Source organism: Pelodiscus sinensis, chromosome 16 (assembly GCF_052426305.1).
Source record: "Pelodiscus sinensis isolate ZL-2025 chromosome 16, ASM5242630v1, whole genome shotgun sequence".
NCBI lineage: Eukaryota > Metazoa > Chordata > Testudines > Trionychidae > Pelodiscus > Pelodiscus sinensis.
This window is the reverse complement of record NC_143067.1, coordinates 16,608,848-16,632,391: the sequence shown is the minus strand read 5'-3', so window position 1 is coordinate 16,632,391 and position 23,544 is coordinate 16,608,848. Positions and strand designations below refer to the sequence as shown.

The 23,544-nt window shown below is 47.8% G+C and overlaps 1 protein-coding gene and 1 long non-coding RNA gene across 9 annotated transcripts in view; one reads left to right on the top strand and one right to left on the bottom strand.

Annotated features, from left to right (window-relative positions):
• Positions 1 to 12,303: 12,303 nt before the first annotated feature.
• Positions 12,304 to 22,269, bottom strand: LOC112544642 (uncharacterized). Its single transcript, XR_003087993.3, has 3 exons — positions 21,538 to 22,269; positions 18,141 to 18,210; positions 12,304 to 14,998 (listed from the first exon to the last, which is right to left on the bottom strand). It is a non-coding gene; the product is annotated as an uncharacterized LOC112544642 (long non-coding RNA).
• A 287-nt stretch (positions 22,270 to 22,556) lies between these two features.
• MEIKIN (meiotic kinetochore factor) overlaps positions 22,557 to 23,544 on the top strand; it is a 28,750-nt gene continuing 27,762 nt past the window's right edge. For 7 of the 8 annotated variants that reach the window (XM_089769498.1, XM_089769497.1, XM_089769499.1 and 4 more), the window contains exon 1: positions 22,668 to 23,129. In XM_089769498.1, the coding sequence (XP_089625624.1) occupies positions 22,958 to 23,129 (172 nt within the window). In that variant the 5' untranslated portion in view covers positions 22,668 to 22,957. The other variant, XM_089769492.1, reaches the window with a different exon arrangement.

Below are 23,544 nucleotides of genomic sequence, written 5' to 3'. Positions count from 1 at the left end.
TGCCTATTAGGTCTAATGGAAAAAGCCAGAGTAATACCACTTTGTAATTGCAAAAATGTTTTAGGAAGTTTTAAGAATTCTGTGTTTCTTTTTCTGTGCATCTGAACTTAGTTTATAGCATGGCAGATAGAACTTCGGGTACGTCTAGACTACATGCCTCTGTTGCCAGAGGCATGTAGATTAGGCTACCAGACATAGTAAAACGAAGCGGCGATTTAAATAATCGCCGCATCATTTAAATTTACATGGCTGTCGCGCTGAGCTGACAAACAGCTGATGTGGCGATTATTTAAATTGCCGCTTCATTTTACTATGTCTGGTAGCCTAATCTACATGCCTCTGGCGACAGAGGCATGTAGTCTAGACGTACCCTTCCTTAAGGGGCTGATTCAACACGCTATGCCTCTGGGTTCATAAATGTGCAAGCTGGGAAGGTTGGGGAAGCATTCCTGGCTCTGTGGCAGACTGATCTATTCAGAAGGATCAGCTTCCTGTGGGAGCTTCAAAATAGAAAGTGTCACAAGAAGAGACTAACTAGTGTAAGTGAGCTCTCTCCCTCCTAGGCTCCCTTGTTTTCTTAGTTTATTGCTTCACCTGCTGCTAATGCTGTGCAGTCCAATCATATTAACTTCCTGGAACAGCTGCAGGTAGAGGAATGGAACTCTGGCCCAATATATGAACTATAATTGTGAACAGTATCCAGTCAAACAAATCTACTTGCGAGAAAGTGTAACACACATGCCTTGTGTGTAGAATCAGGGCTGGACGGAGGTATGGGTGAGCCGGACAGCTGCCCAGGGCGCCAATCCACAAGGGGCACCTGATGGCAGCTGTAAGGGGTGCGTGGCGTCCCTTGCAGCTGCCATCAGGACATCAGGAGCCGCGCGCCCGGCTCCCGCGGCACCAGTCCCACGGCGCCGGACAGCAGTGCTCTTGCCCCTACGGCTGCGGGGCCATGCATGGTCTGGTGCGTGCACTAGCAGTGTGGGCCAGGCCGGGCTGGGCAGCGCATGTGCCGTGCACCCCACGGGCGGGCCTGCGCATGTGCCCTGCACTCGGGGGCGGTGCCGCCTGCCTGGGCCCAGGGCTCCAAAAGGGCTCGGGCTGACCCTGTGTAGAATAGTAATAGAGATGTAGCCATGTTAGTCTGGTCTTGCAGAAACAAAAGACAGGACAATGCTGCACTTTAAAGACTAATAAGATGGTTTATTAGGTGATGAGCTTTCATGGACGAGACCCACTTCCTCCAATCAAATTGTGGAAGAAAACTGTCATGATGGTGTATATGGTCATGCCAATTTTCTTCCACAATTTGACTGGAGGAAGTGGGTCTGGTCCTCGAAAGCTCATCACCTAAAAAACCATCTGGTTAGTCTTTAAAGTGCTGCATAGTCCTGTCTTTTTTGTTACACCTACTGTGGTTCACTGACCAATGCAGTGGGACCTAGACCACAGCCACAGCTAAGATCAAGAGACCTCTACAGCATGGACTAGGAGCCTGCTGGCTTTTTGCTCAGAGGGTAGATGTTCCTATACTCCACTCCAGAGGTGCCAGGTTCAAATCCGCCTGGTGGTGGTTACAAAAGCATGGCCTCATATTCCCATTGCTATAGTGTAAGGGTGGAGGGCCATCCTTGTGTTGGTGGAGAGTAGGAAGAGGTGTTACTCCTGAGTGTCCATATGGCTGAGGAGTGAGTTTCCTCCACAATTTTCCTTCCCACCACCACTGTGAGGTGTCTTAATGGGGGTGGGAGGTCAGGTTACCATCTGGCTAATATATGACTGGCTTGGCCAGTTTTTTTATGGATTTACCAGAAAAAATAATTTAGACTGCTGGGTTTTTTTTTAATGTGGGTCTAAAGATTTGCGTTGTCTCAGTATATTTGGATATTTAATGTTAAAAGTCTTTGTGTCCAGCTACAGATGTCGCAGTGTTTCCACTTCTGCAGTTTAAGGGTATATCTACACAGCAACATTATTTTGAAATAACTTAGTCCGCTTCTACACAGGAGGCAGTTATTTCGAAATACTGTCAACCTGGAGGACTGCTTACTCCAAGTCCTGTAACCCTCATTGTACAAGGAGTAAGGGAAGTGAGAGGAAGAGTGCCCTGTTTCAAAATAAGTGCTGTGTAGATGCTCCCCATTTCGAAATAAGATATGCAATTGACGTAGCTTATTTCGAGTTAAGTCCTTTTGTGTAGATGCACCCTAAGCAATAATGGATCAAAAGTGTTAAAAATACATTAGCTGTCTGTCCACCAACATGGAAGCATAGCATACGTGTATGAGAGACAGTGTTTAAATTCTGCAAAAGTGATATCACCTACATTTCTCTCTTCTTGTAAGTGGCTGTTTGAAGGAGAGGAGGGTTGTGGCGTTGTCTAGCAGTTAAGGTGGCAGCAGGCTTTGGGGGGAGGGGCACTGGGTTTTATTCTATTTCTTTTTGCATTTCAAAAGTGGGAGGGGGCACAGGTTTATTTATTTTTCTCTCTATGGGTCTTCGCAACTGAGCTTTCAGCTAGGGAGACTGATGTTTGTGCTACAACCACTTTGAAATTTTTCTTTGACTAACTGAATCAAGATGTATTGAGGAAGGATCCTTCTCTCTATTTTGGACATTTGCAGAGTTCTAATACAATTCCATGAGCACCATTATCATATAAAGCAGTTGATCTGGATGAAGCCTTCACTGTGGCAAAGGGGAAGTCACTGGAAAGACAATATCTCCACAATGATCTGGAACCACATGCTCAAACAGCATAGTTGTAAGCCTGTACAAGTCATGGAACTTGAGAACTCTGTGAGCCAACAGCCTTGATGGCTTCTTCCTGCTGATCAAGAATCTAAATTATTATTATTTTTTTAGTAACCGCTGTTCTACCAGTCTCTACACTAGCATGGGCTGCTAAAGTACATGGTTTGTAAGGGCAGTGAATATAAACTTATTTTTTTGTCTGAGATTGGAAACCATTATTGATTTTCATACTAAAGATCCTAAGTTATATGACAGTTTAGATTAATAATTTATTTTTTCCTTCTGAAATTGCACTGCATGCTTTTAAAGAAATGAAATACATTGAACTAATGAGCTACTTTTACGCTGGGTCTGTTCTATTAAAGTCATTTCAGAACAAATAACTAAAAATACCTACGAGTCTGCCGCAGTTCTATAATCTTGCTGTACAGAACATCTTTATTTGATTCTATCGCATGTGGAAATGTTTGCATTCTATGGGTCTGATTCTTCTTTAGCCTGCATTTTGTGCAGTCATTTCCATCTGTACAAAATTGGTGTAAAACACTACCATTGTGATCTGGAACAGTTGTGATTTACACTGATACAAATGACTAGCCACAATGCCAGGCATCAAGTGCAACACCTTTTCTTCATCTGGAATCAAATACGATCTATTTTAAGAACCAGTAACTAGTTCCTTAAATAATAATGTGTGTAAAGAAGCTATTTTCCACAGACCTTTTTCTATAGCATGAATTTAATTCACTTGCCTTTTTCCTTTAAAGTGATTCAGTTCACTTGACCTGTCCAGACAACTGATCTCTAAATTTGTAGAAATATTGAGGACCCTAATATGATTCATTTATGGTTCACATGCTTTTTGATTTTAATATTAAAGGGGATGTGATTAGAAGTGGGAAGAAGAAAATATGTATATAACCACACTAAGATAATGTAAAATTTGGAAAGAATTGTTGCTGATGAACATTGTTCTACATCCATGTCCCAAAAGTGTGTAAATTTTAAAATCCCGGAGAAAATGTTAACTACACAAACTAAAACCACACACCTGCACCACCCAGTAACTTTATCTTGCGTAATTAGAACTTCGTCTGTGGATCACCCTCAGACTTGCTAACCTTGGAACCATTCAAAGGGATTAAAACCTCAAATGAACTTGTGCTTATGTTCTTTAAAATGACCAGCACTAGCATTCTTTTCTTAAATAAGTATGAAGCACCTTTGTCTTCCTTGTGCACATTTTGTTTTTTCCTTAAGTAAAAAAAGTGTGTCCCATGCAAGGAAAACCCCAGTATTTATTTAGGTATGAAGTCCCCTGTGACCTCTTTATAGCATCTCAAGGTAATAATTTACACAACATGTTATAAAATAGTAGTTCCACTGAAGTCAATAATGGTGTGATATCAGGGTGAGAGCAGAATAAGGCGCCTATGTTGTGCCAGTTGTCCATTCCCTCAAAGATGGCATCGTCTTGAGAAGACTCATATGTTGAGGTATTTCTACACTCCATATTATATAATATGTGCAATTCACAATATGAGGCACGCTTTCCAGAGGTGAAAGTAAGCAGGTTCACCCTGGTGCACAGAGCTGGCTGAGCTGCAGCAAAAGCTAGCAAGAAGTTATTTAAAGAGCTAGCAGGGACCTGGCTTGCCATAGGACAGTACCAGTAAGGGTACGTCTACACTAGCTCATTAGTTTGAGCTAGGTAGGGTAATTAGGGCAAGCGGAGTTGCAAATGAAGCCCGGGATTTAAATATCCTGGGCTTCATTTGCATGTTCCTGGGCGCAGCCATTTTTAAATCCCCCTTAGTCCGAACTCCGTGCCTGCGGCTACACGTGGCATGGAGTAGGTAGTTCAAATTAAAGATCCTAATCCATGAGGATTAGGATTAAAGATCCACGAAGAGTAATGGTAGTTCGAATTAGGATTTTTAATTTAAACTACCTACTCCATGCCATGTGTAGCCACTGGCACGGAGTTCGGACTAAGGAGCTTCATTTAAATCCCGGGCTTCATTTGCAACTCCTCTTGCCCTCGAATGAGCTAGTGTAGACGTACCCTAAGAAATTTTATGTTACTTCTACCGCTTGCTCTTCCCCACTATATAGTCATAAAAGAGTTTCCCTGGGCCTAATAAAATCCCACTTGAATGTCTCCCATGGTCATATGAGAGAACCAGTGGTAGCTAACTTGCAGCCTGCAGACCCTTTGGCTGCCCCCATGCATCAGAGAACCAGAGACCCTCACTTCCTGCTCCTCCCTCTCCCTCCCAGAGCTGAAACACTGCAAACAGCTGATTCACAGATTTACAGCTGTAGGAGGGACGGGGAGGAGTGGGGTCAGAGCATGAATTAGGCAATTCAGGGGCTCCAAAGTGCTGGGACGGAGGGGGAGGAGCAGGTAAATGCTGGGCTCCAGTGCACAAGAGGCAGGGGGAGGGGGCGGACGAGAGAAGGGGAGGGACAAACAGCAGGCCCATATGTGGTGCTGTGTGCGAAAGCACCCCACATGGTCCCCCAAGTAAGAATGTCCTGGCTAGCCAGGGGAAGGCAGGAGCAATGCACTGCCTGAGTCTCCCTCCCCCATGCTTTGGCCGGCTGGGGGAATCATAGAATCATAGAATCATAGGACTGGAAGGGACCTCGAGAGGTCATCGAGTCCAGCCCCCCGCCCTCAAGGCAGGATCAAGCTCCGTCTACACCATCCCTGACAGATGTCTATCTAACCTGTTCTTAAATATCTCCAGAGAGGGAGATTCCACCACCTCCCTTGGCAATTTATTCCAATATTTGACCACCCTGACAGTTAGGAATTTTTTCCTAATGTCCAATCTAAACCTCCCCTGCTGCACTTTAAGCCCATTACTCCTTGTCCTGTCCTCAGAAACCAAGAGGAACAAATTTTCTCCTTCCTCCTTGTGACACCCTTTTAGATATTTGAAAACCGCTATCATGTCCCCCCTTAATCTTCTTTTTTCCAAACTAAACAAGCCCAGTTCATGAAGCCTGGCTTCATAGGTCATGTTCTCTAGGCCTTTAATCATTCTTGTCGCTCTTCTCTGTACCCTTTCCAATTTCTCCACATCTTTCTTGAAATGTGGCGCCCAGAACTGGACACAGTACTCCAGCTGAGGCCTAACTAGTGCAGAGTAGAGCGGCAGAATGACTTCACGAGTTTTGCTTACAACACACCTGTTGATACAACCTAGAAGGCTTGGGCTGATTTCCCTCCTTACTTGGGGGACCATGAGGGGTGCATTCACACCCTTGTGGCCCACATTTACAAAAAAGCACCTTCCCCCACCCCCATAGCCCCTCCCTGTTCATGCCAGTACACAGGGATTTCTATGTGGCTACTGCAGCCCACTGAGATGAAGGAAGGCCACTCAGACAGCCCACCCACCATTCCTGGTTGCCCATTCCTGTTCTAGCCCAATCCCCTTGAGAGAATGATGCATAGTTATGTGTAACTGATGTTCTTCATTCAATATATTCCATAGCCAACTTACCTTCCCTGACCCTTAAACCATCAAAGAAAAAAAAAGATACATAATAAAAGTTGGACAAAATCAGCATGGAGCCCTAACCCTACAGGACTGGCCATACATGTAATTAAGTAATGCTGAGCTTGAAAAGCCAATGGATCACAGTAAAATATTTGAGTCTATATTGTACATTAGAGAAAAGAAGTGGTAATTCCTTTGCTGCTAAAGTATGCTTTTACAGTACATTATGCAATTGTTACAATCTTAGGAATAATAAGGTCCAATGTCACTTCTGCCCTTGGGTACAATTTTGCTGCATTTAACGAAGTAATCTGTCTTTAATTCTTCTAGAATGAAACAAATGAGGTAATTTCTTTTCATGTGTGAAAAGCACAAATGTATGATCTATATGTAAATAAACGACTATAAGATAAATGTAAACACAGAAAGAATATACTATTTTTGCATGAAAACAAACCATCTAAAGATGAGTTGATGTCTCAAAGAAAACCTTAAAAAACATTTTGAGGCAGTTATATCTAAGTTCTGCATTTTGCAAGTTCTTTGTTGTTGTTATAAGGGAACAGATGAATGAAATCGGGATCTTTGTTGCTTGTTTGGCATTCTCCTGTTCCTCCTTTCCTAGGGTTCTGTTTCTGTAAGTAGAGTATCTTCTGTCAGTTGCTAAAGTGTCTTTACTCCTGTTTGGAAATTGAGGGCACTCAGGATTCATTTTGGAGAAGATAGCAAAGAACTATTAGGTCCATTTTCCTTAATTTAAAAAATTATTATTAGCATAAGCAGCTACAACTCCACTGACTTAACATCCTTAAGAGGCAGGTAACTGGCAAATTGTGTACAGGCAGTCCCCGAGTTACGTACAAGATAGGGACTGTAGGTTTGTTCTTAAATTGAATCTGTATGTAAGTCGAAACTGGCGTCCAGATTCAGCCGCTGCTGAAACTGAACAGCGGCTGACTACAGGAAGCCCGAGGCAGAGTTGCTCTGCCCCGGGCTTCCTGGAATCAGTCGCTGATCAATTTCAACAGGCTGAATCTGGACGCCAGTTCCGACTTGGGGACGCCTGGGGTTCTTAAGTTGAATCTGTATGTAAGTCAGAACTGGCGTCCAGATTCAGCCTGTTGAAACTGATCAGCGACTGATTCAAGGAAGCCCGGGGCAGAGCAACTCTGCCTCCGGCTTCCTGTAGTCAGCGCTGGTCAGTTTCAGCAGCGGCTGACTTGGGGACACCTGGGGCAGAGCAGCTGGGGTGCTGCTGGGTTGTTCCAGTAGCGCCGCTCCTCGGCACTACTGGACCAACCCAGCAGCACCCCAGCTGCTCTGCCCCAGGCGTCCCCAAGTCAGCCGCTGCTGAAACTGACCAGCAGCGGCTGAATCAGGACACCTGGGGCAGAACAGCTGGGGTGCTGCCAGGTTGGTCCAGTAGCGCCCAGAGCGGCGCTGCGGGAACAACCGGCAGCGCCCCAGCTGCTCTACCACAGTCCTCCAGAGAAAAGCCTGGTCTGCTGGGGGGGGGGGCGCACTAGCTGTGCCCCCACCCCCAGCAGACCAGGGAGACACGGGCGGCGGACTGAGACGCACCGCGGTCCCGCCGCCTGGGTGCTCCGCAGCTTTGCTCCGCGTCTCCCTGGTATGCTGGAGACCAGCGAGACACGGAGCAAAGCCGCGGAGCACGCGGGCAGCGGGACAGCTGCGGCGCGTCTGGGCTGTCCCGCTGCCCACATGCTCCGCAGCTTTTCTCAGCGTCTCCCTGGTCTACAGACCAGGGAGACGCGGAGCAGCTTTTCTCGCCCCGGAGGATGCGGGCGGCAGGACCGCGGCGCATCTGGGCGTCCCGCCGCTCCCATCCTCCGGGGCGAGAAAAACCCCGTTTGTAACTGCGGATCCGACATAAGTCGGATCCGCGTAACTTGGGGACTGCCTGTAGTCAATACAACTTGTATCGACTACATGATTAGCTGATAAGGAAAGGCACTCAGTCCCGGCTCGCGCTGGGTCCAGGAGCTACTCCCTCTGCGTCTCTGCAGTTTAAATCTAGTAGCAGCTGGGTGTGCCGGTAGTCTGGCTCCTATTACATTTAAACTATGGAGCTGCAGTGGGGGTAGGTCCCTGACTAGGGATGTTAAATTGCGTTTAATCAACTAGTCGATGGAATTTCCATTGATTAGTTGATAAGTAGCCTCGGGAGCTAACCCCACTGCAGCTCTGCCTTTTAAATGTATTAAGAGCTGGCAGGCTTTTAATACATTTAAAAGGCTGAAGTACAGCAGTGGGGACCAGGCCCAAGCCGGAACAGCTGATTCCTAGCTTGCACCTGGTTCCCTATGCTGCACTTCAGCCTTTTAAATGTATTAAGAACCTGCAGGCTCCTGCTTCACCTCTCCCTGCTGCCTCTGATACACTTCCCCTCCCCCCCACCCTTCTACCTCTGTGAGTAGTCGACTACTTGACTACTCCTTTACATCCGTACACTGACTCCAGGAAAATTATGTGTTACAACAGTAGTAATTTGGGCCAGGGGACTGTCAGTGAATCACAATTAGTTGTTACAATGATCTGAGTGCTGTCATAACTATATCTTAAAATGAGGAATTAATAAGAGAAGATTAATTTTTAAGGAATAAGATCCCAGATGAAATGCTGGACCCACTGAAATCAATAGGCATTTTAACACTGACTCCAGTGAAGCCAGGGGATTCATTTCTGTCTTTAACCAAGCACCTTTAACTTTCAACAATGAGGGGAAAACACCAGAAAATTGTACATGAGTGGAAGTGTTCTTAAATAGAATGTTTTCCATGAGACATCAGAGCCTCTTTAACCCCTTCACTTTAGTAGACCATTTTATAATTCATTTTAAAAACATAACTGCAGCAATCACACATCTGGCATTTTCCTAATTGTTGCTTATTAATTTTCAACTGAAGTGAAGGGATTAAAATCTATGACTTATAAATACATGTAAAAAGGCATCTTTGATATATTAGCATGTATATCAAAAATATAAAAGGAATCTATGTAAACTTTTGTAAAGAACTAAACTATCACATTTCTCAAAATTGCTCATAAAATATTCTTGTGCATTGACTTATAATAAAATCTTTTATAAAATCTTATTCTAGCACTCCGTCCACATGGTCAGAAACTAGTCATTCAGAATGTGTGCCTATACTAAACATACAGGGGGGGAAAACAGTGACCAAAAGAACACTGGAACCCGATATAAATATTAGCAATCTGCAAGGAACTGATTGTTTCAAATTTCTCTGAAAATGACCATACAGCAGCCTTTCTGTAATGGTTTCAGTTCAGTGTTGTTTTAAAACAAACAATAAAATAACCAAATGTGTAAGCTTGTTTAATAGAATTGACAATGGGGAATGCATAGTATTTTTTCAGAACTTGTGTGTAAAACAATAAAGTTTAAAATAATTGAGTCTCTTAATTCAATTCTTCTGTGTGTATGCATTCTTAATATTATAGATTCTAAGAATTAAAAAAATGATATGAAAGTTAGTAAAATGAAAAGTATCTGCACTATGACTAAATGAGTGCTCTGTTACGTTATTTTTCTGGTCAAAATGTGCTAATGTAACATATAAGCTTGGATTCAAGAAGCACTTGGTTGGCTTATAAGAATTCCAAGCAGTGAAATTGTAAGACTAAGCAAATATGCATATAAATGTATAAACCAAGAACTAGGGATGTCAATGTGCAGTCGACTATATGATTAACCGATAAGCCTAGGCTTATTGGTTAAATGCATGTAATCAACAAGATTTCTTCTCGCCTTGTTGCCTCTGTATATCTTAAAAGCTGGTTCCCCCCAGCACTCCAAAATGCTGCTAGCCCCCTCTGGCTGTTGCCTCTATGGGGTGGAGAGGCTGGGCAGGCTGCAACGAAGCAGCCCCTGTCTGGGGGGGGGGGGGGGGTGTCTCAGCTCTCCCTGTGGACAGAGACTGCTCTGCCTCCCACACAGCATCCTTTGTCCACGGCAGCCTCCCCTGCTGCAGCAGCCTCTGTTTTCAGAGAGCTCAGACCCCTGTGAACAAGGGCTGCTGCCACCCCACCTTTCAGCCTCTGTATCAGAGGCAGCAACATAAGGTAGTGGGCAGCCGGTCTGCGTGGGGAGCTGGTTTTTAAACTGTCTTCCCTCACAGATCGGCTCCTGCCTGGTACCCCGCACTGCTGCCTCTCATACAGAGGCAGCAGCATGCAGTGACAGGGGGCTCTTGGGTGAGGTCAAAGTGCACTTGCTGCTGGCCTCCCCCAGGGGACTATAGAATAGTCATGTAACCAATAAGAATTCATGTGGTTACACAACTATTCAATTACCCGATGTAACATCCCTACCAAGAACAGAGAAATGGAATTGTGATGTCCAGACCATTTTTTTTCTAAAAGATATCTCCTGGACAAGGCACAAGTCCTCAGTGCAAGCTAAGGAATTGTACATGCTTTTGGCTGCTCTGGGCAAGAGCACCCTGCGTTCTTGGCTAGCACTTGCATATTACTTGCAGGATATAAACTACAGGTTGTACCTCCCTTAACTGGGACTCTCTGGTCTGCCAACGAACCACGGATGTTCCTGGACCATAGAGCCCAGGTATAAGGAGGTTGTGCCGGGGGACAGGAGTGGTGGTGGGGGGGGGGCGGGGACTCAGCTGGGAGCCTCATGGTGGGGGGGAGGTGTGCAGATGAACGGACAGCGTAGCAGGGAGTTCTGGTCCCTGTGGCTGGGCAGTAGCAGGGGCCGGCAGCAGCCACCGCAGAGCTCCACTCCTGGCTGCAGAGCTCAGGGGCCGGCAGCAGCAGCCTGAGAGCTCCAGCCTCGGGAGCTACAGCTGGGCAGGCAGCAGCAGGGCTGGATGAGAGCCCTAGCTGGGGGCAGAATGACCGTGTTGAAGGGACTTCCCCTGGTCAAGCTAATCTGCTCCTTCAGGACTGTTCAGGTGCCATACGAGGGAGGTCCAACCTGCAATTAGTTTGAAGCAGAGTTTCTATCTCTCGTAGCCTGTCAACTATGCTGGGTATCCTTTCTAAATCTCTACGCTGGTTTAGACTGGGAGTTTAGGTTGAACTTAGCCACATCAGGTCACTTTTCTAAACAATGAGTCCACATTACTACAACTTTAAGGGCCGTTAAAGTTGATTTCTGCACTCCTGCTTTCACGAGGAGTAAACCACTAAATTCGATCTTGCCTGGTTGACTTGACAGTAGTGCAAATTCAGTGCTATAAAAGTCAATGTTCTTGGCCTTTGGGAGGTGTCCCACAGTGCCCTGCAGTGACTGCTCTGGCCATAACTTTCAACTCTACTGCTCTCCAGATGAACAGGAGGACTGGGAAATTTGAATTTCATTTTCTGTGTGGCTAGTGTGGTGAGCAGACCTCAGAGGAGGCAGCACACTTGAGCACCACACCTGCCCATGAATGAGTTCCATGCATTCAGATTCCATGAGTTCCATAAGTTCCTAAAATCAGAGGTGAGCACCAAGATGGAGGGTGCAGGAGATTCTGGACCTCGTTGGTGTGTAGGGCGAGGAATCTGTTCTCGCAGAACCATGAATCAGCAAAAGAAACACAGATATCTATGCCAATCTCTCAAAGTGCATGGTGGAGGAAGCATACACCAGGAAACACCCAACAGTGCCAAATGAAAACAGAGGAGCTGAGGCAGCTGTACTAAAAGACAAAAGAGGCCAATGAATGGTCTGGAGCATCACCACAAACATGGCACTTCTATGAGCAGCTGCATGCATTCCTTAGGGGGGACTGACCAGCTTCCTGAGCCAGTCTGTGGATTCCTCCCAAGACACTCAGGCTGCCTTGGGCAGCAGTGTGGAGGAGGAGGAGGAAGGAATGGTCAGCAGGTGACCAGCACCACTGATGCCACTGAGAGCCAAGAAATTTTTATAACCTTGGAGACAACCCCCTCCTCCCAGGACATCTCGCAGTCAGGCACTGATCCCAGAGAGGGCACTTCTGGTGAGTCTTTTATCTTGCTAAAACTAGGTGTGATCTGAAGTGGCCACTGTGCCTATACCGTGTGGAGGGGAGGGTGTCCTGGAACAGCTTGTTAATGTGTCTGGAGATGGAGCAGGAATCCTCTCTGTACAACTCCATAAAGCTCTCAGAGGAGCCCTTTAATCCTTCTCCCAAGGTTTCTAGGGTGGTCTGCCTCCATGGTAAGACACCTTTCCATACCAAGCCAGCAATAAGTGATTGGATGTCATTACAACACAGAGCATTTATGCATAAGATCCAGGTTTCTGGCCACAGTCCGTCAGCATCTGCTGCCTATTGGTGTGAGATTTAGAGAAGATTGATATCTCGCATGGCAACTTGTATGAAGCAGGTTATTAACTGATGCCTCTGCTGTAAACCTCTGTTTGCTCATCCCCAGTGAAATATAGCGTGAGCTCCTGCCCTCCTCTGCAGCCAAGCCTGTACCCCCTCCTCCTGCCTGACACCTCCTGTGGGAAGGGAAAGTTGCCCTCTCACAGCAAAGGAGGGGTGGGTGCCGAACACATGGGCGTCGTGTGAGCTCCTGCCATGAACTGCCACCACACACAGGTCCCCCATTCCTTCCCACCTGCAGCTCATGCCCTAGCCTGTCCTTACCATGCTTTCCACCAAACCAGGTCCAGCTGCTCCCCAAAGAACTCTAAGGGGTAACTGCTGCAAAGTGGCTGATTAAAAGCATAACCGTGGCCTTGTACATAACACACTGTTATTAGTTTTAGACAGACCTTCACTTGATTCTAAGAGATTAGGTTTTCCTCTCTACAATGCACCTCCTGTAAAGTCTGCCCTTCAATTTTCGTTACTGCAGGAATAGTAGCCAGGTGCACTCTCCTGGCCCTGCCAGTAGTCAGGCTGGCACAAATCCACTAGTGAACATGGGCTGGAAAAGAGATGTTCAAGGAGCAAATGCAATCTACCAGCTTGGATAGGAATCATGTAAGCGAGTGGAGAAATCTGCTTCTGGGAGAGATGTGAGCAGAGCGTGAGGAAAGGAGAGCATGCAGGGACCTGGAAGTGAAGCACCAGGAGAGAGTGGTGGCATCTGTGGTGGCTGTGATGGACTGCATGGCAGCTTTCCAGGATGCCTACCTGAATAGGCACCCCTCCAAGCCCTGTGCACCAATGTTCCCTCCTCACCGAGTTCCCTAGTCTCCTCTCCCAGGGGCCCTATGACACAGGAGGGTGGGGGGAGTCAAGGGCAGCCCCACACTCAACCTCCAGGGATGTGTCATGAAGCAAAATGCTGACCTCAGAATTGTGATCGCCTCTTCGCACCAAAGCTCCCACCTTGGACTTCTTGTCTGTTCCTGTTGTGTTCCCTAAATAAAAATGCATGATTTCTGAATAAGTTTCTTTATTGCTTGTGTTTGAAGGGCAAGCACACTGACTGCAGGGGCACCTTGCTGAGAGCAATATTCATGACTCTCAAAACTGGCCAGTCATAAAACTCTTTCAAAGCCTTTCTGATTTCCACTGCCCCTCTCTGTACAACTCCATAAAGCTCTCAGAGGAGCCCTTATTTCTCTGGTATCTGGCTGCTAAAAATCCTTGGCTAGGTGCTGTGCCTCGTCATTCCATCCCCTTACACTCCCAAATATTGTGGCACACACAACAGGCTGCCACCACAATGGGAATGTTACTTTAGCTGAAGTCTAACCTAGTTCGCAGACTGCAGAACCTTCCCTTTAAATGCCCCAAAGCACATTCTAACACCATTCTGCACTTGCTCATCCTGTAGTTGAACTGCTCTTTACTGAGATCCAGGCTGTCTGTGTACAGCTTAATGAGCCACGGGAGTTTGGGGTAGGCTGGGTCACCAAGGATCACTACTGACATAGCAATATCTCCAGTTGTAATTTTCTGGACTGGGAAAAAAGTTCGTTTGCAGCTTGCTGAAGAGGCAGGAGTTCCTAAAGATACAAGTGTCATGCTCCTTTCCCAACCTTCCTACATGGATGTGAGTGAAATGACCCTTGTGATCCATTAGCTCCTGCAGCACCATCAAAAAGTACCCCTTGAAGTTTATGTACTCCTTTGCAAGGTGGTCGGGTGCCAAGATGGGGATGTGCATTCAATCTATCACCCCCACTACAGTTAGGGAACTTCAGTGTGGCAAAGTCCTCCACTATGTTCTCCACATTTCCCAGAGTCACTACCCTCCATAGCAGAAGGGTATTGATTGCCATGGCTACTTGGATCACAACAGCTCCCACTGTAGAATTCCCCATTCCGAGTTGATTCCCAACTGACCGGTAGCTGTCTGGGGTTGCAATTGCCACTTGCTTCTCCACTGTCAAAGCTGGTCTCATTCTGGTATTCTTGTACTTCAGGGCAGGGAAAGGCAATTCACAAACTTCAATAAAAGAGGTCTTACGCATGTGAAAGTTTTGTAGCCCCTGCTGATTTTCCCATGCCTACATAATAATATAGTCTCACCAGTCTGGGCTTGTCTGATGGCACCAGAACCAGCATTTCACTATGTTCAGAAGATTGAATGCCAGTGGCACTTGCAAGTCTATCAACTCAAGGGCTTCGCTGAAGAGTACGTTCATGGCCTCCTGAGATCCTTCCTTGTACCAGCAGATCCTGGATACTCTCTGGGCATACTCCAGCATTAAGCACACAAAGGGTAACATCATCTTCATAATGCTTTCATGCTCAATTGGATCCACGATGGATTCTATGCTTACACGGCTATGGCGTCTGCACAGATAAACAAAAGAGAAAAAAAGGACCCCAAAAGACTGTTTGTTTGCCATTGGTCCTAAGCAGGCAGGGGGGAGAGAAGAGGAGGAAATGAGTACATTATGAGCCACTGATGACATGTACCCAGGCTCACCTGCTGTATAGTTTTGGTTCCAATGTGCACTGCTAGCATAACCCAGAACAAAAAGGGGTGGTGGCAGTGTGGGATAGCTATCTTCAGTGCATCCCTCTGAAAGTCAATGATAGCTATTCTACTGAGAATTAGGGATGTTAAAATGCAGGTATTTTACTAATTGAGCAGTTGACAGAATTTTTATTGACTACTCAATTAGTGTATAGGGGAGGGCAGCTGGCTTGGTCCTGGCTCATGCTGGGACTGAATCCCACTGCAGCTCTGCAATTTAAAACAGTAGGAGCCGGACAGCGCTGCTCGGGCTCTACATTTAAAATTTAGTAGGAGCTGGTGAATAGGCAGCCCAGCTCAGTCCCTGCTTGCGCTGGGTCCAGGACCAAACCCCACTGCAGCTCAGCAATTTAAAACACAGTAGGAGCCAGAGGACAGGCTGCCCAGCTCCTACTGCATTTTAAATTGCAGAACTGCAGCGGGGTCGCGTCTCTGGTATAGAGGCAGCAAGTGGGGGGAAGCAGGAGCCGGTGCTGGGGAGAGCCAGCCTAAAAGCTGTTTCCTCCTAGCACCATTTCTATGGTGCCGCCTGCCTCCCAGCCCCTCCTCATTGCAAGGATGGGGAATACGGGTAGTCAAGTCTAGGCTTATTGAGTTGTCAACTACTGGGGACGAGCTACTTCAAACTATGTTGAATTCTTGTACATAGAGGGGACATGAACCTTGAACTTTACAAAACTGGGTACTAAAAAATTGACCTTAATAAATTAAATCTTATCTGTCACTGTAGACACGGCCTTTCTTTGGTGCTGTAGAAATCTTTCCCTTGTTTTAGCACACTGGGAGAAAAGGCTGTCAATGTCCTCTTAAGTTCATGGACGTAGGCCCATCAATGGCTGTTAGTTAAAATGGTCAGTGATGCAACTTCATGATCCAAGTGTCCCTAACCCTTCAATAGTCAGAAGCTGGCTATGTCTACACTACAAAGATAAATTGGAAAAAGAAACAATTTTCCTATTTACTTCTGAAAGAGGCATTTCTGAAATTTGGCCTGTGTACATGGGGCCAAATTTCAGGAAAAAAACGTCTTTCGGAACATCCTTCTTCCCTGTAAAACGAGGTTTACAGAGATGCAGAAAAAACACATCCACTTTTCTGACATCTTTTTCTGATGTTCCCAGTAGGGATGCAGAGCTCTGCAGTCTAGACATAGCCGGAGGGACTGGATGCCAGGGGATGAATCACTCAAAATCACCCTGTTCTGTTCATTCGCTCTAAAGCTCTGCTCACTATCAGAAAACAAGGTACTGGGCTATGTTACCTGTTGGTCTTGACAAAGGTCCTACTAAATTCATGGTCCATTTTTGTCAGTTTTACAGTCCTAGTCCTAATTATTTTACCTATTTAAATCTGAAAGTGCATAGTGTTGTAATTGTAGGAGTCCTGACTGAAAATGGCATTGTGGGAGGTCACAAGTGTATTGTAGGAGGGTTGCAGTACCCATATCAGTACTTCTGTGCTCCTGTTGACAGCTGAAAAGCAGCAACTACTGGCTGGAAGCCTAGCTCTGAAGGCAGAGCCACAATCAGCAGCAATGCAAAAGTGTGGCATGATATAGTATTGACATTCTTACTTCTGCCTTGCTGCCTGCAGAGCTGAGTCTCAGACAACAGCTGCCACTCTCTGGCCAGCTAGCTCTGAAGTTAGGATGTGAAAGTGTAACCGTGTAAATCAGGTGGGCAATAATTTTTGGTGGGGGGCCACTCCCAAGATTTTGGAAAGTGGTCTAGGGCCGCACTCTTCCATAGTATTAATGGAGGAGGAGCGGGGTCTGGGATGAAGGTCGGGGTGCAGAAGGGAGCTTGGGGTAAAGGATTGGGGTGCAGGAGGGAGAATGGGGTCTGGGAGGGAGTTTGGGCAAAGGAGGTAGATGTGACCTAGGGAAGGGAACTTGGATGCAGAGTTTTGGGATGTGACCTAGGATAGGAGGGGATTGTGATTTTGGGCAGGATATTGGGGTGCCAGATCTGGGAGGGGGTATGGGTGCATGTTGAGTAGCAGGGCAGGAGTGTGGGCCAGAGGGTTGGGAAGGGAGAGGCAGGCTGAGGTGCCAGACGCAGATTCTCACCACAAGACTTACCAGTCTACAGCCAAACCTGCCTAACTGTAGAGCTAAAGGCTTGCAGAGTTTAAAATGTTTCTGCCTGCTTGGCCATGGGCATGAGTGACTGAGCAGGAGGGTTGTGCTTTGTGGCTACCTGTTAGTCAAACAGGCAGCTCCTATTGCCCAGTGTCTGTCCAGAAACCGACCAATGGGATTGTGCTGGGGGTGAGAACAGTGTCTGAATCCCCTCTCTTTCCCCCCGTTTCCCCCCGGACTCAAAGAGAAAGTGCCCAGCAGCCGTGTTTCTGAGCGGTGTGTAGGGCTGTGGGGTAAGCAGGGGAGCCTGCCTGGGGCTCCCCACCACCTCCGCGGGCTGGATCCAGTGGCTTGGCGGGCCAAATCCAGCCCATGGGCCATATTTTGCCCAGGCCTGGTGTAAATGGTTATCCAATGAGCCTGGGCTCATTGGTTAACATTCATGGTTATACACAGGAGCCTGGTATGTGTAGAAAGCTGGCTTAAAAGCTGAGTCCCCGTATGCACCAGCTCCTGGGGAACCAATTTACACCCTGTGCTGCTGCCTCTGATACAGAGGCAGCAGCCTGGGAAGGGAGGTGGGAGCTGGTATGCATTGGGAGCCAGCTTAAAGTTGGATCCACATGTGCACTAGCTCATGGGAAGCCAACTGCCATCCTTCATGTAATCGTGTAACCACTGAAATTTTCAGAAGTTTTATGGTTACTTAATTACACACATTTTAACATCCCTGCTCTGAAGGTAGTGCAAAATGAGGGTGGCAATAGCGTGACCTCTCTAAATATCCTTGTGGCCTTCTACAACTCCCTTTTGTTTCAGGATTCCCAATTTGAGAAATGCTGGGGAACATGCAGGGAGCTGCTCCAGTCCCTTACCTGTTTAGGGTGATGCTTACTGATTAGCCAGTGAACCAGTTAACCTTTCATATCCTTAATGTAAATTATCCTGTTTAGGAGAGAACAATAAACTAGTTCAACTTTCCAATAACCCCTTGTTTTCATTAATCAAATCAAGAACATACAAGTCTCTATGAAAAGCAAGGAATTTGCCAGAATGTGTCATTCAATCCATACATTCTTTCTCATCTTAAATTCCACATCTGAATCAACTGCACACTACTCTGTGTTATGTTTTACATTCACAGAAAGTCAACATGTACTTCCAGTCTATATTTCATTTATTTTAATTAACAAACAGCCAAAAAGATTAGGATTAATTTTGCTATCATCTTTTCTTTGCTGATTACATCTCCTATTAACCTTTCCAAGATTTTGCCCAGGATTGATGGCAGAATAAGCAGCCTATATTTATCTGATTCATCCTGTTTGCCCCTTGCCCCCCACTTTTTTTTTAACATACAGGCACAATATTTGGATTTCTGAAGATAACTAGGGTGCTCTGTATCTACTCAATGGCCTCAGATTTACAACTACCCAAGTAGAGTTTACACCAGTTTTCTGCTTCTATGGAGCAGTATGGCCCAGCAGATAAAGCCCTAGACTGGCATGTAGGTGATCTGGTTTCTGTTCCTGGCTCTGCTGATGGTTTTGAGCAAGTCACTTTATTGTTCTTTGTCTCAGTTCCTAACTATAAAATGGGATACTTATCCTTAGCCAGGAGGTGGTTCTATGCTCCCAGAAGGGTAGAAGAGGCAGGACCAAGAGCTGTGCTCCCCACTCCCTCCCAGCCTTTCGCACTTGTCAAAATGCATGATCCAGTGCTCGGATAGCAATTTAAAGGGACTACTGCAGCAGCGGTATAATGCAGGAGACATTACAGGCAGTCCCCAGGTTACATGGATCCGACTTACATCGGATCCCTACTTACAAATGAGGTGAGACAACCCCGCACTAGCTGCTTCCCCCCAGCAGACCAGGGAGACGCGAAGCTAGCACCTCCCCCAGCAGACCAGGTTGACGCGGAGCGGCTTTTCTCAGCAGACACCTCAGCTTGAGAACAAAGGACTGAGGGAAGTGAGGTGTGGGAGAATAAAACTGAGCTCTGGAGAAATGTTTGGCTAGAGTTTCCCCTACAATATGTACCAGTTCCGACTTACATACAAATTCAACTTAAGAACAAACCTACAGTCCCTATCTTGTACTTAACCCGGGGACTGCCTGTATATTTAGTCATAAGCAGCAGGTATAAAAGGCAGGGGAAAGCAATGCCTTCCCAAATTGACAGTCTGGCCCCACCTACATTCCACCCTCTCCCTAACCTCTGGGGAAGCCTGGGGCCATCCGCCCCCCAACCTCCCTCCCCTCTACCCATGCTCTGGCCAGGGTTGGAGAAGGCTGGAGACTGGGTGCCACCCACCCTTGGTACTACCCGGCTGGGGCGGGGGGTAGAGTCTGGGGTTGCCTGCCACCTGCTGGGGGAGGGGTGGCCTGCCGCTACAGTGGGGGCCACTTGGTTCCCATGAGGCCTAAGTTGGCAGGGGCAGGGCTGGAGGCTTAGGAACCCTAGGTTCACCGTCACCCATGTATATAGTGATGCAGCACAGGCAGCCCCCCGACTTGCAATGCGATCGGTTCCTGGGAAAGTGTCGCAAGTCGGGGGCATCGTAATTCGAACCCGCATTTACGATAGGTGCCGTGCGCATAAGTCGGGGGGTTTCGGCCCCTTCTGCACTTACAAAAATGGTCGTAAGTGTGTGTGTGGGGAGGGGGGTGTCACAACTCGGGCCATTATAAGGCAGGAGTTTCCTGTATGCAGAAAATAGAAACTTAATTTCACCCCTATAGTTAGTATTATTAAACTAACCTATGTATTTACATTAAAAAGTAAATATATTGAACTGTTTCAAAATGCAATACAAGTAAAAAGATCTATGGGATTCTGTTGTTATTCACAAACCATGCAAAATTCTAACATGAATGTCTAATGTTGCTCCAAAGTTTCAAACGGGGTTGCTGTGTTAGTCTGTAACTGGAAAAACTTAAAAAACAACACCTTAGAGCAGTGGTCCCCAACACGGCGCCCGCGGGCCATTTGTGTGCTCCCGCCAAGTGCTCGGGGCTGGCCTGGCCCCGGGCACGTGGTGCATGCATGGTGCCGGAGCTGGCCCGGGCGCATGGTAAGCGCCGGTCCCGGGAGCACCGCGAATTGGCCGCTCGGGCCCTGGGCGCGCTGCGCTTGTGAGGGAGCGCCGGCCCTGGGCGCGCGGCGCTTGGTGGGAGGGCGCCAGCCCTGGGCGCGCGGCACTTGCGGGGGGGGGCCCAGCCCCGGGCGCGCAGCATTTGGAGGTGGCACCGGCCCCTGGCACGCGGCGCTTGGGAGGAGCGCTGGCCCCAGGAGCGCAGCGCTTGCGGGGGGGCCCCGCCCCCGAGCACATGGCTATGGGGGGGCCCCGCCCCTGAGCACGTGGCTATGGGGGGGGCCGCCCCCGGGCGTGCATGTGTCCCCATCCTCTGGCGCCCGGCAGGCGAACGGCCACGCCCCCTGGCGCCTGGCAGCCTCTAAAGGTTGGGGACCACTGCCTTAGAGACTAACAAAAAATGTAGATGGTTTCATGAGCTGTGAATTAGAAACAAAGGCCACCTCTTCTGGGTTGGTCATTCAGGAAGGGGCAGAGTGGGGAATTGGGGGTGGCAAGCTTTCTCTCAAATCACTGCTGCTGCACAAATAGAATTCCACTTTTATTATTATTGCCTAATTATATTTTAAAAAGTAGAATTTGAAGCAATAATGACCACAAAAAAGAGAATCCTGAGTGACTACAAAAACATTTCAAATAATTGATGATGTTCTTGAGGACAAGAAACAAAAAAAAACCCATGATATTTTGGGGCCATTCAGTCACACTGCATAGCAGTTTGTTTTTTTCCCTAACCCTCTCTCTTGGCAAAAGAGGGAATGGGAGCAGGTTGGTGGGGAAGGAGGGAGGAAAGGAGTCTAAAGTAAGTGAAAATCTTTTACTACAGATATCAGTCCAATATATGGCATATATGATAATACAGGAAGTACCCCCAGAAAAGGGATTGGCTAATTTTTTATGCTACCATAATAATTACATTGAATGTATTGGCACAGACCATTTGTAATCTGCAACTGCACTAAAGTGCTCAAAAGATACTGAATATACAGTTAACAGTGCCATCTTCTGCCCAAAACCAAAACAACAAAAACAATACAGAGTTTTGAAAGTATTGTAGGGTACCTCTATCTTAACTATTGTGATCCATTGTTTGGCTATAGTGATTTTCATAGCCCTAAGTCCAGTCACATTGCAATAGGTACTTAATTAACGCAATAACAAAATTAACTACTCACCACTATCGAAAATCAAGAAGAGGCAGGTGGATTGACAGTGGAAACGGGGCCATTGAGAGGAGTGGATGGGTGTAGGCCAGGTGATTTGTTAGGGGGCTGGATCTGGAAGAGGGCCTTTAGGAGGCCAGGTGGGAGTAGGATTTAATGGGAATCCTAAGTGGGTGGGGTGAGGGCTGGATGTAGGTGAGGTGGGTTGTTGGGGGCTTGCTCTAGTAGAGGTGGGTTTTTAGAGGTGCGGGTTGGATTTAAGATATCTTGGCAGGAGAGCACTGGATCTAGGAGAAGTGGGTTGCTGGGGGCTGGAATTAAGGTTTTTTGGGGCAGCTCATGTAGGACAGGTGGTGGTTGGGGGCTGGAATTCAGGATTTTTGGGGCGGCTGGTGTAGGACAGATGGTGGTTGGGGGCTGGAATTCAGGTTTTTTGGGGTGCTGATGTAGGACAGATGGTGGTTGGGGGTTGGAATTCAGGTTTTTTGGGGCTGCTGATGTAGGACAGATGGCGGTTGGGGGTTGGAATTCAGGTTTTTTGGGGCTGCTGATGTAGGACAGATGGTTGGGGGTTGGAATTCAGGTTTTTTGGGAGGGGCTGATGTAGGACAGATGGTTGGGGGTTGGAATTCAGGTTTTTTGGGGGGGGCTGATATAGGACAGATGGTTGGGGGTTGGAATTCAGGTTTTTTGGGAGGGGCTGATGTAGGACAGATGGTTAGGGGTTGGAATTCAGATTTTTGGGGGGCTGATATAGGACAGATGGCGGTTGGGGCTGGAATTCAGGTTTTTTGGGGGGCTGATGTAGGACAGATGGTGGTTGGGGGTTGGAATTCAGGGTTTTGGGGGGACTGATCAAGGAGCGGTGGGTTGTTAGGAGCTAGATTTAAGGGCGGGGGGAGCTGGGTCTAGGAAGGACAGATTGCTGGGGGCTCGGCAAGTGGGCGGAGCACTGCCGGCTGTCAGACGCAGCGTGAGGCAGCTTGGCAGCGGGGGGAGGGGCACGGAGGGCGGGACTGAGGGGTCTAGTTCGCCGATTGGGCGGCGGCCGCTGCTTATTAGGGAGCTGCGGCTCCACTTTCGCCAACTGCCGCTGGAGGGCGGTTGGCCCCGTGTGCAGGCGGGCGGTTGCTGGGGTGGGAGCCCCGTCTCCTGCGGCTGACAGGGCGGGGGCGGGCTGCCGTGCCTCTGGGGAAGGGAAGGCGGGAGGGGCTGCCCCGGGGTGGGTGAGAGGGGAAAGGGCTGCCCCTGTCTCTGCAGTAGCTGAGGGGATGCCCCGTCTCGAGGAAGGGGGAGGGGGTGTCCATGGGGTGGGGAAGGAGCTGGCTTGGGAGGCCTGTTGGGGAGATGAGACAAAACTCCTCCTGACCTGATTCTTCTCTCCCCCCCCCCCCCTCGCAGCCGGTGCTGGGGCTGGGAGGCGAAAGAGAAGATGGAGGCGTTCAAACTGCGCGCCTACAGCCGGCGGAGACAGAAGAAGGTTCACTGCTCCTCCCCGCTACCGGGGGTGGCTGCGTCAATCCCCAGAGGCAGCAGCAAAGCGGGCCCCTTCCAGCCCTGCCGACGCCTCTTTGCCCCACCCTTGAGGGAGTCCAATGCCCAAAGTAAGTGACTTGTCTCCTCATCACCTTCCTGAGTTTCCTTCGATATTCTCATGGGCGTTCTAGAGACGTCACTGCCACTTCAACGTATGAGGCGAAAATCGAGCCTGAGGTTGGGTGCAATCAGCAAGATGCTGGGTGATAATCCTACAAAGAAATGTTCACATGCCACATCCTGGGTGGAGAGGGGGTTGTCTGTGTCTACAGGAGAGCCACAGCAGGCCCCTTTCTTGCAATGTAACTTGGGGAGGAGGCGTCACCTGCTACCTTTCATCCATTCCTCCTTAATTAGGGAAAATGCCTCTCCAGCCCTTTTGACTTCATGTGCATTTTGGAGTTCTGGTTTAAATTCAAACAGTTTAATTCCACAATGAACGCTGGCTAAACCAAGACAGTGAGTACTCTTAGGCTGCGTCTA